This window comes from Paramisgurnus dabryanus, chromosome 21 (assembly GCF_030506205.2).
Source record: "Paramisgurnus dabryanus chromosome 21, PD_genome_1.1, whole genome shotgun sequence".
NCBI lineage: Eukaryota > Metazoa > Chordata > Actinopteri > Cypriniformes > Cobitidae > Paramisgurnus > Paramisgurnus dabryanus.
In genome coordinates this window covers 5,814,053-5,834,901 of record NC_133357.1, presented here as the reverse complement: position 1 = coordinate 5,834,901, position 20,849 = coordinate 5,814,053, and the positions used below count along the sequence as shown (strand labels likewise).

The 20,849-nt window shown below is 36.9% G+C and overlaps 2 protein-coding genes across 2 annotated transcripts in view; one reads left to right on the top strand and one right to left on the bottom strand.

The window, feature by feature from the left end:
* The window catches only part of cdh24a (cadherin 24, type 2a), an 88,270-nt gene extending 83,087 nt beyond the window's left edge, over window positions 1–5,183 (bottom strand). Inside the window, exon 1 of the mRNA XM_065269038.1 lies at window positions 5,081–5,183. The gene's annotated coding sequence lies outside the window, so the exon portion shown is untranslated. The remainder of the gene's footprint in view (window positions 1–5,080) is intronic.
* Window positions 5,184–8,172: 2,989 nt separating this feature from the next.
* On the top strand, window positions 8,173–18,040 carry rnf146 (ring finger protein 146). The gene is made up of 2 exons (XM_065269014.1): window positions 8,173–8,373; window positions 13,169–18,040. Exon 2 carries the CDS (start codon window positions 13,170–13,172, stop codon window positions 14,259–14,261), a length of 1,092 nt encoding a protein of 363 aa, XP_065125086.1. The 5' UTR covers window positions 8,173–8,373; window position 13,169; the 3' UTR covers window positions 14,262–18,040.
* The last annotated feature ends 2,809 nt before the right edge of the window (window positions 18,041–20,849 follow it).

The following is a 20,849-nucleotide window of genomic DNA, read 5'->3' as shown; positions in this document are numbered from 1 at the left end:
TCCCGTCACAGAAGCACGTCGGCAAACTAGGGAATGAACTTGCGCTCCCTGGGTGGTTCAGAGCAAAAAAAGAGGCGTGTTCCGGCGCAAACCATCCCTGATGCTATTTTGCAGTTTCAAAAAACAATTGCGCCACTGACCAGAAAAAAAAAGTTTAAATTCAGTGGCGCGTTGCGCGTTGTTCATTATGCTATTTTAAGGGCGCATGCTTGACCATAATGTATAGGGTGCACAACGCGCATACACTTTGCTTATCTAATCTACACAGATGCAACAGTTATTTTTGCAAATCATAAATTGTTACACTTAAAAATATTAATACACGAGATAAGGGGAATCATAGTGGTGAGCATTGTGGTGATAGTTTTTATTTATTCTCATGCAAATAACGATTAAAATATTTTCATAACTTTGTTGTGTGGCTGTATTACGTTTATTTTATGTAAATAATAGTTAAAATGTTTTCATAAGAAACCTTAATGTATATGAACTTGATTTGTAAGAGTACTTTGGGGTTGGACCTTGCTTGCGTTTCTTGGGTCCGATTTCAAAGCCCCCAAACCCTTTCAGCGGTGAGGGTGGACGCAGCGATGTCCTCTGCTGGCGTCAAGTCCTGAGGCAGATCCACCTCCCGTTACACGGCGTGCCCGATTTATGCTGGCAAGCGTGGGATTCCCCCGTACAAGGACGTCGGTCTCCTCGGCTGTGAACCGCTCCTGGCGTGCGCCTGGTAAATCCGTCATAATAATAGCAACCCGCCATGGAACTTGCGCCCTTGCGTTTAAAGGGAATGTTGGCTAGCGTTCTGATTGGTTTATTTGACGTTACGCCCAAACCACACCTATGAATAATGAACCTACTTCAGACCAACCCCTTATTGATTTGCGCCCGGCGCAAGAGTTATTTCTCACGCCGGGAAAATAGCAACAGCGCCCAAGATCCGCCCACAAACTCACTTGCGCGTTGCGCTTCGCACTTGCGTTTCAGATCGTTAAAATAGGGCCTAGGGTGACGCGGGAGCCAGGAAGTATATCGCTGTCTGAAATATTGCCAAAGACGGCATTAAAGGGACGCAGGAAATATGGCAAGGGAGACGCAGCACCTCGTTCCCTTATAAGACGAGACGTTTTCATTTGTCAAACACTACTATGCACAAAATCATTTTGGTATGAATCGACATTCGCATACAGAAGATATAAACATTTAAAGCGAACAGTTTAGCACGTGTGCTTAAAAAGTCTAGAATTTTTATGATATTATCCTACACTACACAGGGAAATGGGAATAATATGGATTTTTTCCAGAAAACTTCTTAAATAAAACCGATTCAAGCACTTTCAATGACTGGTATCTGTGTAAGTATATTTTCAAAACTTCTTAGGGCCTTGAATTTTCCCCCAGATTCAACTTTCAAGGATTTCAAGGACCTGTTGGAACCCTGAAACTACTTTAAAAGGACTTTGTTGTTATTGATTCTTTGTGGAATTTACCAGAAGTTACGTTTGTTCCACGAAAAAGCAATTTGTTTATGTTGGTACTGCTGAAACCATCTATATACACAGCATTTGGGTTGTCACAACTTTCAGTACTCCATAACAATATCTGTGAATTGTTCAAATCTATCATTTGATACCACCAAAAATATTAATTAAGATAAATTATTATTAAATAATAATAATTAATTTGCTATTTAAGTGAGCAATGTTATTTAAACAATAAATAAATAAAGCATAACAAATTAAGCAAACCTTTTTATATCAGCAGTAAACATACAACCCCAAATCAGAAAAAGTTGGGACACTGTAGAAATTGTGAGTTAAAAGGGAATGGAATAATTTACAAATCTCATAAAGTTATAAGTTATTCACAATAGAATATAAATAACGTATCAATTGTTGAAAGTGAGACATTTTGAAATGTCATGCCAAATATTGGCTCATTTTGGATTTCATGAAAGCTACACATTCCAAAAAAAGATGGGAAGGTAGCAATAAGAGGCCAGAAAATTTAAATGTAGGCTACATATAAGGAACAGTTGAAGGACCAATTTGCAATTTATCAGGTCAATTGGCAACATGATTGGGTATAAAAAGAGAATTCCAGAGTGCCAGTGTCTGTCAGAAGGCTGGAAAACCATACTGGATGCCCGTGATCTTCGGGCTCTTAGACGGCACTGCATCAAATACAGGAATGCTACTGTAATGGAAATCATAACATGGGCTCTGGAATACTTCCAAAAAACATTGTCGGTGAACACAATCCACCGTGCCATTCGCCCTTGCTGGCTAAAACTCTATAGGTCAAACAAAAAGCCATATCTAAACATGACCCAGAAGCACAGGCGTTTTCCCTGAGCCAAAGCTCATTTAAAAAAATGGACTGTGGCAAAGTGGAAAACTGTTCTGTGGTCAGACGAATAAAAAAAAAAATTTTTTTTTAACTGTGACGCCATTTCATCTAGGCTAAAGAGAACAAGAATTACCAAGTTGTAATTAGCGCTCATTTCAGAAGCCTGCATCTCTGATGGTTTGGGGCATGGGCAGCTTACACATCTGGAAAGGCACCATCAATGCTGAAAGGTTTATCCAAGTTTATGCTCCCATTCAGACGTCGTCTATTTCAGGGAAGACCTTGCATTTTCCAACATGACAATGCCAGACCAAATACTGCATCAATTACAACATCATGGCTGCGTAGAAGAAGGATCCGGGTACTGAAATGGCCAGCCTGCAGTCCAGATCTGTCACCCATAGAAAACATTTGGCGCATAATAAAGAGGAAGATGAGACAAAGAAGACCTAAGACAGTTGAGCAACTACAAGCATGTTTTAGACAAAAATGGGACAACATTCATATTCCTAAACATTGGTCCTCCTCCTGCTGTTCCTTATATGTAATGCACATGGTTTACATGACGCAAAAAACACATATTTTGAAAACACAAGAAACACACATGACACTCCGTCCGAACACTTATTTTGATTAAGCGCCTCTTGGATGAGCCGCCAATGGGTCTAATACATTTAATAGCCTATCTTTCTAAAATAGTAATATAACTATTTTAAAATTAAAAATATAAAAATGTAATTCTTATGAAATAAAACTGAATAAATGTTGCTCAGAGTGCATGTTAGTAAGTGTGAGAGAGAAGTAGGGGTTAACTCTGTGATTCATGTAGGCTCAGATGGGTAATAATGAGTGGTCACTTCATTTCAAATGGCAAATTTCTGTTCCAGTCTCACTTCACTGAACTCCAACATAGCCGCGAGAGAAAAAATAACCCACAAGCTTGTCAGATTTGCACAGGCGGATGACAGGAGAGGCACACATATTGCGTGTGAGAAATTCTGGGAAACGTTAAAGCTTTAAATGGCTGACCCAAAAAGCATAGAAAACCAAATTTGCTTCTGTATCTGATGCAGATCTGAGTTTGTGTTTGGGAGCTGAGCTGTTTCCAACCTTAACAGGCAAGCTGGGACTACTAATGTGTGGAACAATTGTTGAACAAATTTGTTCTTTAATGAACAAGCTGGAGCGAGCAACAAACACACGTATATGCATAATACTGACTGGATAGGAGTGTAATTACAATGAGTTGTGGCCATAATCTTGCTTTAATGTGCAGACTGATGTATAGAATTCATTAAGAGACACAAACTAAAGCCCAGAAATCAGGACAAAACTGAAATGGTTGCCTGTAAATGTTGCTAAAACTGTTTGCCAGAGAAACTGCCATAAATCTCATTAATTTTCTTGCAACAGGTAAGCCATATAAGATTATCCTTTCGCTCTCTCTATCTCTCTTTCTCTCTCTCTCTCTGTCACACACACACAAAGTACCTTGGTGCGTTTATGTAAATGCCAAACTAAATTAGTATGGTAATTCTAAACTACCATGGTATTACTATCCGATTAACCAACCGCACTCTTCATCCGAAGTGCATGAGAGACTAGACTCACAATTGATTTTATTAGCATTGATTTTGAGTTTGCCAGTGGCAGGTTGCTGACCTACCAGCATGATTTTCAAGCATAAAAAACACAGCATCCACAAAGATCTCAAACCCACAAAGATCTCAACTTTTTATCAGTGGTATTGAAAATAAATAAGTTTAAGTTGATTTGCATGGCATTTCTTACATCTTCCCCAATGGTTTCTTGTTCTGTAACCTGTCCTATTCAAACCCGATCAGGAGGACTCGAACCAGTAATCGGTTTGGCGTGGTGGTCGAGCTGTCTCATCTGTTACATGTAACTTTGGCAAAAGAAGACATGAATGGAGGTCCTCAGAAGCTATGCCTTAAATTGCTCAATAGGCACCATATGCTTCTATAGCTTTTAGACTTCCAGGTACCCCCATACTGTAGGTTATATTGTTTTAAAATTAAGCAATGTATCATTTCTACACCCTAACCTTGACTTTAAACTTTACACACCTTGCTTTTAGCATTTTAGTTTTTTTTATTCCAAAGTGATCTACCCTTTAGAAGGTTTATGACGACATTTACACTTTTATTTCTCCCCTGCTCAATGAGTTTTGGCTGTTTTAGTTTCTCACAATTTATTACCAGAGCTCACAATAAAGTAACCAAGAGGGTAAATCAATGCACTTCGGTTACAGCACATCGGGTTTTTTTCCCAGTACAAATTAAACTGTAAAAAGTGTACAATAAAGCAATAAATGACTCAGTAAATGAGTAGGCTACTACAGCGCGCGGCGTCTGTGCGCTCCCGTAACCGGTCACCCGTGCGCGGAGCGCGGCTCCATCTGTCAGATTCAGTCGAAGCGAACATCAGCTTGGTAACTCTAAAAAAGCACCATTCCCAAATGCACCAACATTAAATACATCCAGAAAAACATGCATCAGCTGACAGCTGTCCTCCTCCACAGCATCGTGTAGAAACGCGCAAAGCAACATCACTGCCTTTACGCGTACATTCGGCTCATTACCACATAGTGTAAACCGCTGCTTCATTCCGGTGGATCACAACTTGCTTATTCCCAATAAGTTTGACATTCTGGTGATATACACGCGGCTGTGAATGCAATCTGCAGGATATAAAATATGTCAGGTCTTACCTACAGGAGACTGATCTCATTTGACAGATGAAGGCTCTTCTGTCTTGTGTTCAGCTTGGTGAAGAGCTGAGACAGAAACGCGCACAGAAGAGCGAAGTGTCCCCATCTCTCTCTCTCTCTCTCTCTCTCTGCATCACAATTTGAGCGTTCAAATTCATACACACGTTTTTGTTACTGAGCATCTCATAGACTCAAATTGTTTTCATAACACAATATTTCACCTAAACCCACCACACAAGATTTTGTCATGTCATGAGATTTTTTTTTTTTTTGGCACATCTCATTGTGAGAACAATTTTAAATAGGCATTTTATAGTATATATCCAAACCTATACACAAATACATGTGGTCATGACTGCCCCTGTGGACTGCCATGACAGTGCTATCTTGTTAATTGTTGATACTTTGGGTTCGGCTAAATGTGTAACTTGTACCTACTATATATATATGCTTGCTCAGACATAAACAGTGTGCTATTGGTTTTCTACGTGATCTGATGTTTAATGTTATTATTCCTAAAACCAACATAAACCTTTGCATTTTAAAACTATCATCAAGTCATGATTTATTATGGCAATGAAGTAATTTCTCATGGGGACCATTGACTGGTAGATGATCTGGTTGTGCTGTTATTTAGGAGACATTTGGTGTCTACAACATATGCAAAATGTGCTCATTAGTATTTGTAACATTGCATCTTAAACAATATAATGATTTTACAAATGAGCTGTCTGCCATTGAATGATCCTCTATGGTAAAACACAAGAAATCATATAGAACTATTTTATATTTACATGCATGCATTGTGTTGATGTTGCTTTCTCTGTTTTGCCAAAATTGAGATTTTATTGCCTTATAGTTTATAGTCTATCATAGAGAATATTGCCTTGGACATCTGGTGCTGTTTATTCTGCACTTAAATTTAAAAGTTTCAAAACATGTCTCAAATTTATAATAATCTACACACAATCCCCTAAATATCCATGATGATTAATGTTTCGTGTAAAAAGTACAAAGCGAGTTTGTTAAGCATTTAAAAATGGTGTTTCGCAAAACATTCAATACAGTGCTGTCAGCTCATTTCCCTTCTTGTGTAATTTCAGCAGGGATCCGGCTCCAATCTGTTTATTTCTAATTTTATCGTATAAATAGAATAACAATGAAAGGGAGAATATTTGCCTCGCACGCAGCCCCAATAACTGGAGAAGATAAATGTGTAGCGTGGTGCTTTTATACACAACAGTCAGTGTGTGCGTGTTTATTATAACGCCCCAGTTTAGCTGGTGCTGATACTATCTTATTGTTACCAGGTGGCTTCCACTGACAGGAACGTTGAAAAACTGCTGACAATAAGCCACGGCTCATAGCAAATGAGAAAAGGAGGACACACCAGCGGCAGTATGGCGCTTCTTCATCGCAGAGACGCAGGGGGGCGAGGAAACCATGTTAGATGGGAAAGGAACGAGATCCCCTGGGGGAAAAGTTCCAGCGAGTTCCTGTGCTTCAGATGATGGTTCATAAACCACCATCATCCATGAGGGCCTAGGGAACCAATGCTGAAGTAGTTCAGTGCCGATAAATGAAAATTAGAGAGAATTTTGGTCAGTCGGAGGGAAGAAATGGAGACTGATAGGCCACGGCAATAGAGTCCCCCCCTGAGGATTTGGGGTGGGGGTGATGAGGAGTGATGAAGGATGCCACGTGGAGTTTGTGTGCTGTCACACTACGTTGTGAATTTGATTAAATAGCTGTGTAAAATGAGCATTCATTGATTTCATGCATATGGCACCCACACATGTGCATGCACACACACACAACACTACAGCAAGCTCAGTCATCCAAGCATAACAAAGCCACGGGGAATCAAACCTTCTTTTCCGTTCTAATTTAGGAAATTCTCCCATTTAATGCTGTGTACTACACACCATTGCACACATCGACTGATTATCTCTGCATCGCAAGTCCATGCTTTTCTCCCCTCCCGTCTGAATAGTTATTTGATCCACAATGAAACTGCTCTCCCTTGAGCACAAACATGACAAATGACATCCAGCAACACACGTTTCTGCAGTGTAATGCTGGAAGAACAGGAGCGTGCATGGGTGGCATTATCTCTGGTTAACATGCGGTGTAAAATGCTGCAGACATGCAGTGAATATCATTTACTTGGATAGGAAAGGGTTTTAGAATGGTTCTAGCTTTCTAGAGTTTAAATTAATGTAGTTTTGTGATCATAAATGGAGATATGCCAACATGTGCCAGGGGCAAAGCATCGGTTATTGGTTGGTGGGTGCAAGCTACAGAAATTAGATAAAACTACAATTACCAAACTGAAAATGTGCTGAAATTGTTCATGGTACATTTATATAACTTCGGATACTTTTCTTAATCTCCAAAACTATGAATAGCCTACTTAAAAGATACACATGTGTATATTAAATGCCTTAAATGGTCATTTATGCACCTGCATAATCCTTTAAAGCTCTTCTTTAGTCCCGGGTGTTCAGTTTTTCTAGTTTAAAGGAATCGGGGTTAATTCTAGGTGGAACTTTAATCTGATGTTGTCCTAACCTACTTCCTTTCATAGTTGAATTAGTTCTTATCTAATGACAATCCCCTGTTGTTGTCTTTTTTTTGCAACACAATTCTGCCATCTAGTGGCATTGCGTTGAAAATCATGCACATTAACACAGGGCCTGCTTCAGGACAAACTATAGATAACAAACTTCACAGCACTTTAACTTTATATTTTAAATTATTGATAAAATATTTCCAGAAGCTATGCATATGAATAAGTACTGTGGTGGTATGGTGATACCTGATACCATTTTGTTGTTTAGTTAAATATAAATGATTTTATTTATAAAATATTCTATAAATGCTAAAACCTGTTTTATTTTGCTTGTTTGGGAAGATTTTGAACCGTAAACATTCAGATTGCCCTTTTTCCAGAGCGTGTTTTATAAAAGAGTGATTCTTTGTGACTAGTATGCGCATCTTCCACGCAGCGTGGGGGCGCTCGAATACACAAGCAGCGGCCTGCTTTTTAAAGAAGAGACGTTTGTTTCTGCGCAGCTCTTGCGCAGCGTGGATGCGCTCGAATATACCAGCAGTGGTCTGATTATCAAAGAAGAGCCGTGAAAACATTATTGTGTTCATCTGTGTCGAGCAAATTCACATTTACCGGTTAATTTACGTCAATAAATGAACAATGGTCAGTCAGCAGTTGACCAAGAGATGAGTCAGTCTGATCGTCGCTAAAAGAAGGAGGCGAGATTTTACATTTTTGACAGGTTAGTAAACTGATAGACATTGAAGCAACGCTACGCAGCTGAATTTGTCGAAAATATCAACATATATTAAACTAGCTTACCTTATCGTTTGACTATCTCGCGTTACATGTTTCTAGTTTAACATTGTACTCTTTATGGGAGCTGAGAGATTGTGTTTTCATTTGAAATAAAGGTTTTGTCGATATGTTTTGGTTGGGGTGTTGTCATATCTACAGGCCTCAGTCTGGACTGATCAATTGATCGGGTCTTAACACCTCAAACCTAACTGGTGTTATTTCGTAAATGTATGTCGTTAGTGATTTAATCTAATACGTGAATAATTAAATAAGTCGACCTTTGGCTCTTGTTTGAGTTGTTAACGATTTGGGCCTTAAATTGTTACATTAGCTTTGAAACACATCAGACATCACATTGAACCTTTACTGTTTATTGACTGTCTCTCAATTTTAAAGTATTATGATTATTTAAATAGGAGTATAATATTTAAAATAAAAAATGGAACACGTTTTAAAACTTTATTTGTCCAGCTAACATTTCTTTATATATATATATATATATATATATATATATATATATATTACTGCTACTTTTGTATGTGCTACAATTAATTTATTTAAATAGTTTTCTAAATAGTTTTGGTTGAATGTTAATGACAGGAGGTTGCTTTGACAATCCATCTGACATTATTTGCTTTAGCTAAAATGTTAACTCTCTGGACTACAAAACCAGAATAAGGGCCATTTTTTTATTGAGATTTGTACATCATCTGAAAGTTGAATAAATAAGCATTTCATTGATGTATTGTTTGTTAGGATAGGACAATATTTGGTATATAGATACAACTATTTGGAATCTAATGGTTCAAATAATCAAAATATTGAGAAAATTGCCATTAAGTTGTCCAAATGAAATCCTTAGCAACTGCATCAACTCGCAAAAAGTTTGGATACTAGGGATGCACCGATAGGATTTTTTGGGGCCGATACCGATATTAAACACTTGTATACAATACTATACAGTTGGTCTATTAGCTAGTTTATTTCTGCATCAAATTATTTTTACTGAACATGGATTGGATCTGATTAACATTCAACTGACCAACATAATTAGAGAGGCACAAATTAAGCTAAAACAAATATAATAAGACAGCATGACGACCTTAAAAGGTGGTTTTTGCTATTCAGCATTTATTTTATTAACAACATTAACTCATTTTTTTTTTTTTACATATAATGGATTTCTTTATGCAGTTAATTAATAAACAATCGGTATCGGCCTTTCTCGTGCTATTGCCGATATGCCGATGGTTTCAAATTCATCAACAATCGGACGATAAATATCAGCGGACAATAGACCAATTTCGTGTTTGCAAACAGAGATGACGTTTTTTTGTGGGCGGAGCCAAACTGGTTGCAGAAAGTGACTGCTCCGCAGTAGGGTTGTAAAGTGTTTTAGCATTAAACCGTGATTTTTTATGGATCCGGTGTTCTGTCGAAGTCTGATTCCCCTATGTTTCCCTTTAGTGCAATGTTTCTTATAGCGTTTTAATCACGAGACGTTTATTTTTTAGATAGATAAAAAGTTTAAATGGCTTGGCTACTGATATGCATGTATGTGATTTATATGTATTGTTCTTTTTTGCTAAATCAATTATTTTTACAGTCTGAATCGCTAAAGTACATATAAAAGCAATACTATGTATTATATATATAATAGCGTTTATTAAATATTTCATCATTTTCCTGTTTTCTATTATTTCTTCCTTATATTTATACGTGTTTGTTCTAAAACTATTATAAAAGTATTATGTTTTAACATGCATTTAAAAGGCCTGTTTATATATTAATAACACTTTACATCATGTGTGTGTGTGTGCGCGCTATATTTATATATTTATTAAGTATGTAAACATAATAATTTTAGAACAAACAGGAAGAAGACATAAGCTAAGATATAAGGAAATAAAAAGAAATAATAGAAAATGAAAAAAGTATGAAATATTTAAAAAAATTGTGATATTATTGCTTTTTCAGTATAAAAAAACATTTATTCGGAATAAATTATAATTGTAAGGTGATAAAAACGCTATAAGAAACACATGGAGGGAACAGACTTCGACAGAACACCGGACATCTTCTCTACTTATTTTCTATTCTAATTATTAAAAGATTTCCAGATGATTTCTTCGCTCCATTCTGTCCGTTTAAGGGGCTTATTGTAATCATAAACACCTACGTTTATCTTCAAATGATGTCTTCGACGATGGTATTGTATAAAGATGAAAGCCATCTTTTTTGGCAATCTTAATCTGACACTTAACAGCACAACAGGACATTTTCTAGTGAGTTATCTTGCTCTTTTCACTCGTGTCTAATTCATTTCCACTGTTTTTCTGCAACCGCATTGCGCGCGCAGCTTGCAGTGACGTAACTGTGACGTCTACTCGAAATTGGTCTATTCATCGGTGCATTACTATTGGATACATTTATGGTGTGAAATTTATAAAATATTTTAATTGAACATTATCTTTACTTAATATCCTTATAATTTTTGGCATAAAAGAAAAATCAATAATTTTGTCACATACAATGTATTGTTGGCTATTGCTACAAATATATCCGTGCTACTTAAAGGGATAGTTCACCCAAAAATAAAAAGTCTGTCATCATTTGCTCACTCTCATGTTATTACAAACCTGTATAAATTTCTTTGTTCTGATGAAAAAAAGAGATATTTTAAAGAAAGTTTGAAACCAAACCGATCTTTAGCCACATTCACTTCCATAGTTGGAAAAAAAGAATACAATGGAAGTGAATGGGGCTCGTGTTCGGTTTGGTTTCAAACATTAAATTCTACCTTTGTGGTTATCAGAACAAATAAATGTATATAGGTTTGTAACAACATGAGAGTGAGAAAATGATTACAGAATGTTCATCCCTTTAAGATGTTTTCTGGGGGTGTATTACAGAAAAATCATAACTTTAAAATCTTATCTTAACTGTTTGGTAACCATGATAATTTTAGTTAGGACCTAATTTAAGAAAAAAGCTATTACAGAATAACATCTCCTAAGTGCATTATCATATCTGCAGATAGGAAAGTGGTGAAGCATCTTAACTTGACAAAACATCTTAAAAACGGTCTTAACTTAAGCCATCTCAAACAATCACATTATGATAGATCTATGGGAGAATGAAATTTCATTTTTTAATAAAGTGCAGGATGAGAAACAGCAATGTTTGTTTTTGGATGACTCTTTGAATATTTATTACCTTCACTACATCACTCCCATTATTCACATAATCACAATGTTTCTCACTAGTGGAGCGATCTTCCAAACTCTGTCATTCCTCATTATTAAAAAAACGTATCCGTGAACACATTATAGGATCATAATGAAAACCATTCACACTTGACTCAGCATCTATTTCGTCTTCATGTCTCTATCAAATGTTGAAATGTACAGTAATATCCTAGCACTTAGGAAAAATAGTTTCCTCAATTTTGTAAGTTGCATTTGCTAAATGCTTAAATGTAATGGTAACTCACAGATGATGTGCAGCGCATTGATGCTAAAACAATAATAATAAAAACATAGACTATAATTACAATGAATACAATTTCTTTCTCTGACCCCTTGAAGTAAAAAGGCGATAAAAAATTATTTTGTTTGTTGTACAGCAGGAGGTCACACATTGTTGGATGCTTGGTAACAGACCTAAGAGTTGATAACCGAACATGATTAAGCGATTTAAGATTTCCAAACTAGAGATGAGATAAGATTTGGTGAGATAAGATGAAAATCCTAAATCAATTTAAGATTTGCTTCTGTAATATGAATTTGCGAAAAATCCTAATTTAACATACCATATCTTAAGTTAAGACCTAAGATACAAAGTTTTTGTAATACGCCCCCAGGGTCACAAATGGATAATGGATAAGTTAATATTTGTTGTCCTGCTTTTCTGTAATAGTATCATAAAATGTCTCGTAGATGGTTTGGCTGTTAAGGATTTGGGGCATGATGTATTTAGCTGTCTCTGCCTTTTATTTGGGCTTGTTGCTATAATGAGAATGTAACGAAAGTCATTCTGTTAAAGCGAAGACTTTTGTTGTCAAACCAAAGTTTTTTTTTTTTAAATATATGGATGTTTAAATGTAAACTATATTTTACAATAGCTAATGAAGAAAACTTTACAAACAAAATACATTGTAGTTGTTCCACTTGGTTTTAAATTGCTATGTTCCTTCAAAATATGATGGGTTGTTTAAATGTTATTCACTGTCAAACAAATTGATTAGAGCACATGTCTGTTTTTCTTAAATCATCCAGCATCATGAAGTGCTTTAATATGAATTTTTTCTCAGAAATGAGTTCTCAGTTTCATTATTTTTAATGTATCATTGTGGTGGTCTGAAACAAACGCGATGAGACGATTATTTAATCATTGTGACAGCCCTAACCGTAAATGTGAAAATTCATGCATAACAATATTAACATAATAAACATATTATTATATAACATTTTTGTTGGAGGAGAGCTTTATGTAATTATACAGAGCAGCAACAATGAACAAAGAAGTGAAGCTGCTATTTACTCATGACTTTATTCTTGACTTGGGCAACATTGGGTGGTAAACAGTGTCCTGTTTGTTCTGCATATGTACCACTGACGTTATTGTGTTTCTTGCTGTGTTTCTATTGTTCAAGCAGCACATTTTTCAGAGCCAGTTGGTCATGATGCACATTTTCCCATTCTGCTTATAACATTATTGTGTTTTTGTTTTCTTGGCAGTATGGCTAGCTGTGGCGAGGTCGATCTTACCGTGGACACCCTGACTTCTGGAAAGAAGGTGAGTGGAGAGCCGGTGATGGATGGAAGTCCTTCTTCTTCGTCTCCATCACTGCCTGTACCGGAATGCGCTATCTGCCTCCAGACCTGCGTCCACCCCGTACGTCTGCCGTGCCGCCACATTTTCTGCTTTCTGTGTGTCAAGGGAGCCTCCTGGCATAGCAAGCGGTGCGCCCTCTGTAGACAGGAAGTACCTGAGGACTTCCTGGAACGGCCCACTTTGCTTTCGCCCGAAGAGCTGAAGGCTTCGGCGACGGGTGGGCGCGGGACGGGTGCCGGCGGACACGCCTGGTACTACGAAGGACGTAACGGCTGGTGGCAGTACGACGAGCGGACTAGCCGAGAGCTGGAGGACGCGTTCAACAAAGGCAAGAAGAACGCGGAGATGTTAATCGCCGGTTTCTTGTACGTCGCCGACCTGGAGAACATGGTGCAGTACAGGAGGAACGAACACGGCCGCAGGCGTAGGATGAAGAGAGACGTGGTGGACATTCCTAAGAAAGGTGTGGCTGGACTTAGACTAGACCCAGATCCCAGCGCTGTGGTGGCGGCGGGGTCAGGAACGGTCACCGCTGGGCCGGATTTAAATGTGGACGGAGCTGCGGTGGAAAGAGAAAGCTCAGCAGATGGAGCGGACACTGGGGTCAACAGCACACGTTCTCAGGGTGTCTTTGTCCCCACTCCCGTAAGGCCGCCTACTGTCTTGGGCGGCCACCTGACGAGTCCTGCTTCCTCCAGTGGTATTCAACTTGTCCAGGCTCTTGCTCATCTCAGTATTAGCCCCTCTGAGCCTGAACCCGAGGAGGAAGATGCTGATGACGAAGATGAATCTGTCACACCAGATGCCCCGGAATCCGAATCTGAATCCGGCACGAGCGAGGACGAAGATGAACACGCTGGAGACGAAGGTGCTGAGGGCACCCGGGGTAGGCATAGACTGCAGCAGTTGGACAGACCGCCTCCTGGTGGTGGCCCTGCACAAAGCGGTGATCGGTCCGGGTGCCCAGACGGTCAATGCACTGTTACCAAGGTCTGACCACAGCACAACTACAGGACTCCACAACTGTTGGGTATTTCTAACCAAGCTCTGAAATGCAAAAAAATGAATGACTGCACCATTCAACTCACAGAAACATGGACCGGGGAAAGGGTGGGGATGGGGGTCAGATGGTTTTAGTGTATTATTAGTGGTTGTCTTTTCTCTTAATGTTAGAAGGCTGTAACAGGTTTGTAATATTTAAATGGAAATTAGAGGCAAAACTACAATAAAACTTGCTTTTCAATATAGATAGATGGTCCATTTTCAAGATTACTTTAAAACGCTAATGACATAAATGAAAACTGATAGTTGGTAGAGCTCCGCATTGCATGATGCTAAAACACAGCGCCATCACAATAATCCAGTGTGCTTAATAAAAAATTATGCTACCATTTAGACCTGTGATTTCATCTCAAGATCACACGATAAAAATATTTAGATAAAATGCAATGAAGCACATTTATGGTATTTTATTGGGATATTATTTTCATGGGAATTAAGCACATTTACCCCTAAATTCTGGATTACCCCTAATTTTTTTCTGTATTTTTTTCAGTAGTGACTTGCATTACTGTTAAACAGAAAGCAGCATTAAAATTCAAATTGGTAATTTAAATGCAATTTAAATCAAATATTACAATAATGCATACGTTGTGATTTAAATAACGTTATCATTTAAGGTTTTATTTGCATGAGGGTTGGTGGTGGCCTAGGGTGCCTAATGCCCCTGAAATTTTTTGGTTTTCAATTCATGTTTTTATCCCAATAGAAGATTTCACTACGTCTAGCTTGACTCCATTCTCCGGTGACTATGGAGTCATATGGTACATATGTACTGTGGTCAAAATATGAGAAATGGCATATCAGGTTTTTATTCACATGATCCTGTTACGTCATGATATCTTTAGCTTACCGATTAGAACTTTATTGGTGTCATTATTTTGAAAACCAATTTATTCCTTCCTTCCGAACCTTCTGTTACAAAGGCGTCTAGATATCTTTTACGATGTGTTTTTCTTGTTTGTGTTAAATATAAAGATTAGATGCAATACCATCATTCCAAACGCTAAATGTAAGGAAAAGAGAATTTATTGTAGTTTTGCCAAGGTTTCACCAGGAAAAGACCTTTCAATCTGACATTTGCTACTTCTAGTATTTCATTACGTGAGGTTTAATATCTTAACTGCGTGTGTGTGCATTTGTGTTCATTTTAAGCAACTTGTCTTTTTTTTCTTTTGCCTCATCTTGGTGTGCTTCTCTGTATTGATATGAGCGAGAAAGGACTTTTTTTTTGTTTTATCAGATGGTTAACTAGTACTCTCTGAGCGAACGAGTGCTTTTTAAGATGTCCGATTTGAAGTTTTTTGCAATTTTAATCTGTTAGTCCAGAAACGTTACGTGAGCGCAGAGTGCATGACCAACGCACGAATTGTGACATTTCAATCTATATGCTGCTTAAATCACAAACTGGTTTGGTTTTTGTAACACCGCTAATTTTCATCTTCATTTGTTCAGATTCTTTGTTGTCATCGAAACAAAATGAAAACTAAAGTTAAAATAACTTCTTTTTGGTGTATTTTTTTGTTCTAGTGTGTTGTTTTGTTACCAGGTTTATTTGAAAAATAAAGTGTTGTCTGTTTTTTGTCAAAGATTAAATTGTTGTGATGTTTAACTGAATTACATAAGAAGTAATAAGTTAGCTATGTAATAATGTTAATTTATGAATATTTTGTATTAATAGGACTGGGCGGTATATTTACTTTTTGTAATATATCTGTGTTTTTCCCAGCTGGATACGGGATGCACGATATACCGAAAAACTTTTGTTACCATGATAACTTAAGAGAGAGTTGCGACAACCTACAATTTATTTTACGTGTCTACAATTTGTGTGTTATATGCTTAGATTGTCCACTGGTATACTATTGGCTAGACTGCGGGCACAAAGCAGAGAGCGGAAAATAAATATGGCAGGAGTAGAGACAAGCGAGGAAAACTACAGCGATAAACTTGTGCCTAAAAAGACCGCTACGTCTGAAATGGTTGTTTTTTAGCCTGAATTAGATTTATTACATCACAAGAATATGTGTTACCTGTTTATTTCAACTAGTGATGCACCGATGTATCGGCCGCCGATATTTATCGGCCGATTTTTTATGAATTTGAAACCATCGGCATATCGGCAACAGCACGAGAAAGGCCGATACCGATTGTTTATTAATTAACCACATAAAGGCAATGAGTTGCATGTCTGTTGCATAATCCGGCATTTTTAACAATAATTATCAAAATAATTAAATACTTCCCAAAACAAAATTTATTATATAAATTATAGTTTGTCAGACGTGTGATGAGGGAAAAAAATAATAAATCACGTAGTTAATCACGCGAGATTACTCATTCATGTGATCCATGCGGTCTAGAGTATTTCGAGGGAAAATGTCTGCGGTCTGGGCTTTCTTCAAAATCTCAGATAAAGACCAAAAAATCGCCATTTGCAACGAGTGTTCTGCAGAAATATCAAGAGGAGTTAGTATTGTATACAAGTGTTTAATATCGGTATCGGCCCAAAAAAATCCTATCGGTGCATCCCTAATTTCAATATGATAATTACATATCTAAATGATAAAAAATTAGCTAATAAAAATAGCGTTTCTATAAGGAAATGTCATAATGCAAGAAAAATCGCTATCGCAGCATTCAGAATCGTATATTTTCATAATATCATGCAGCCCTATCCCTATGGTTTAATATTATCTAGGACTGTTCAATTAATCGTTTTTGATTTTTCATTTTTAATTTAAACAATAACAAAACCACGATAATCGAGGTAAAACAATTATTGTCAGATTAAAATATAATTTGCATGCTGCTGGACCGATGTGTTCGTAAGACACTTCGAAGGCACCACTACTTTGACACATGTAGCCTACTGCAACACTTACTTAATAAAAAGGTTAGATAAATGCATTTTTTTTTCAAAGTTACGCAGTAATCATGTTAAATAATCACGATTATGATTTTTTTTGTTGGGAAAATAATCGTGATTATGCTTTTACCCATAACCGAGCAGCACTAATATGACCCTTTTTGCAACAGAAGCTTTGTCAGAAATGTATACTGAGGTCAGACGTAAGCTTTCTGTGTTGTGCAGCTGTATATTTTTAAACAAGAAAGAAGACCCTCTAAAATTGATTTTCATCATGCGCTGTTGTGATCTTAGATAAGGCTTTGACTTGCATGTAAACATTTCATGGGATCAATTCATTATTTATTTTGTGTTCACTGAATGAAAAAAGCATAATCATCCAGCTAACAAATTTTTTGTTGTTGACTGGACTTAGATATACGTTTTTGTCCAATTAGTTTGCCCAACTTGCCAAACTGAGTAATCTAAACAAGCAATTAAAAAAAACAATGGTCCGAATGGTTCCCAGCATGCCTTGCGACATGTTCACTTCTTTGGTTAATATTTACTAAAAAAGATGACTGTTTTAATGTTTGCTGGATTTATTTATGTTGTTATGTTGTTAATGTTAGTTATATGTTGTAGTTAGAGTTATTTTAAAATAATGATGTTTTTTATTGTTACCATGATTGAGAACTGTGTGCTCATTGTAGAGCACGGCACAGTGGGTTAGCGCGCGTCATTATTGCCTCACAGCAAAAAGGACTCTGGTTCAATGCTTACTTGAACTGTCAGATCTTGTTTTGGTAGTGGTTTTTTTTGCATAACAGGCAAGTTCTTACGGATTTAAATAAATTAATTGTATTTATCAGAGCATAGTGTGTAACTTATTTGAAATGAAAAATAGACTTTTTGGCCAACAGCCAACATGAAAATTTAATTAATAAATTTTATTTCAATTTGGCCCAACAAGCTATGCTTAGTCAAGAGAGAATATTTAATGAACCGAACATTCTTTTTTAAGTTCAGTCTACATGCTGGTGTAGGCAGCACAACACAAGAAAGTTGGTTTCTGCAACTTAAATTGGGCTACAGGGTTCCCGCGGGGTCTTAAAAAGCCTTAAAAGCATTGAATTTATGAATTTGGAAATAATACCTTAAAAAGACTTTAAAAAGTCTTACATTTTGATGTCTGGGTCTTAAAAATTGTGCTGTATGTAACTTCTCCATATTGTATTTTTCCTTAAAAGTTTCTTTGTCAACCACATTTTTATTAAATCAGGGATGCAAACACATCGCTTTTCGGCGCCTGCGGCTTTTTATTATTAATGGCATTTTGGTTGCGAGCACATCGTGTCTCTACCGATGAGTCTGCTGTACGTTCACATGCTCTCTGTTTCTCGATGAATTGGGTGCGACATGAAGCGAGTTCAGCGTCACATGTTTCTGAACTTGAGCAGAGTTGTATGCATAGAGGTTTTCACGGAGGACCGGGTCCGATTAACATTATGTGTAAAACCCGAGTCGATAGGAAAACGGCCGTGATTAGAGTCAGTCAGCGCTAATGTTCACGTGCAGTTTCAAGCTGCGTGCCTCCGTTTCTATTGCGATAACAACTGGCTTGGTTTGAAAGTCACGACCACGCGCTGCACTTTCTTTCTCCGTCCCTTTGTTTAATAATGTAATTATTAATGAACCATCTTTTTATATCTAAAAAGTTTGCTCAAAGATCACAAAGATGTTAGCAAAAAAGCAATGTGAATGTTAATTAAGCCCATTGCACGAGCAAAGCTCAAGCTGACTCTAGATATAAAAAACGCAAAGCTCTAATATAAAGTCACCAGTCACTGGGACAGCAAGTAGACTTTTGAATCTAAAATAATAAGTGGATTAAGCTCTTTTAATCTGCAAGAGAGGAATTAAAAGAGGCACTTTTACTGCTTCTGCTCTATCTAAAAAAGGAAAGAAAACTACATAAACCATAACACACCGATTACATTATAACCTCTAGACCTGCACTTTCTATCATTAATATACTATACATATTATTGTATTCAAAAGAGTTTGATAAAAGGGGTCATCTACACAAGTATTGCTTCATATGTCAGTGCAAAAACAGTAAAGTGTTTTGTGATGCTTTGACAAACATTGTCAGCTTTGTTCATTTATGGTTGGATTTATGAAATATAATGTGAAATTAATATAAATGAATGCAGCCAGATGGAAGGCCCTGGATACGTTGCAGGAGGTGGCCAGGAAGAAGAGGAAGAAGGACTAAAGCAAGAAGAAGTGCTAGATAGTTCAATAAGATTTTTGGTTTAACATAAAAAATGAAATTGAATATTCCAAATTAATGTCGGCGTCTTTTGATTTTCGAATTTCATTTTTCTCTATATACCTAGGTTGGTAAGGATGGCAGGGGTCTGTGGCAATGTAGCCTAAGTATCTGGATATTTGCCTGGGTGTGAGGGCTTAGATTACCTTTCTCTTTTTTGAACATACATGTGTTTGCATCTCTGTTTGTTTAATAAAGTAGTATAAATAAAGAGTGGCGGATCCAATAATTGAGAACGCAACACAGTCCCGGGTCACAGTACAAAATACTGCGAACACGTGATACCTTCAGTAAATGAAGATCACCACAACCATAGACTGCAACACAACACAGCAACAGGCAAAGGAGAAGCGGGAAAAATCAAAGAAAATCTCAGAAATTCCTTAACAACTTAACATTGTTTGGCAAACTTTCTTGTGGCCTACTGAAATTTTTTTTTCACACTTGCTTGGCTTATCATCTTTTTACCCATTTCACATCGGAAAAATAAATGAACACAAGTTTAATTATTTTAGTTTTTCTTTGCTGGTAGGGACGTGAAATGGGTATTAATTTTTTATACAAATGGTCTTAAAAAGGTCTTAAAAAGACTTGAATTTAACTTGAAGAAACCTGTAGGAACCCTGGGCTAACTAACAATTTTAGGTGCAACAGGTCACTAGACATTTTTATGTTGGAGAGGCAAATTTTTTTAAAGTGTGCAAATGCACTAAAGTCTTTAAACAGAATGTAAATAAACAAAAAATGGCATTTTAGATGTAAATATGATTCCAATATGTCATTTTATTTTGTGCACACTGTGCCCCCTTAAAAAAAAAATGGTGCATGATGCCCCTGTCTAAGGTGAATTGAATTTCTGAATAAGAAGGTGTTTTATTGAATACAAATTCTGGTTTGTTCTTCAGAAAAACTAAATAAATGTCTAAATCTGTTAATAGTCGATTTCACGGAGTATACAAGTATTCTTCAACATTATCTCACACACATTTCATGATTTCGTGGACCTTTAAAGGGGACATTTTTTTAAAGACAGACTTTTTCCTTGTATAAGTGCTATATGGGTCCCCAGTGCTTCTATCAACCTAGAAAATGTCAAAAAGATCAACCTAGTAACTTTGTTTTGGTAAACCATTCTTTGCAAGCATGTGAAAAAATAGCAATTTGGCTCCCCTTGTGATGTCAGAAGGGGATAATACCGCCCCTTAAAGGTGCAGTGTGTAATTTTTAGAAGGATTTCTTGACGGAAATGCAAAATAATATACAAAACTATATTATCAGTGGTGTATAAAGACCTTTCATAATAAACTGTTATGTGTTTATTACCTTAGAACGAGACCTTTTT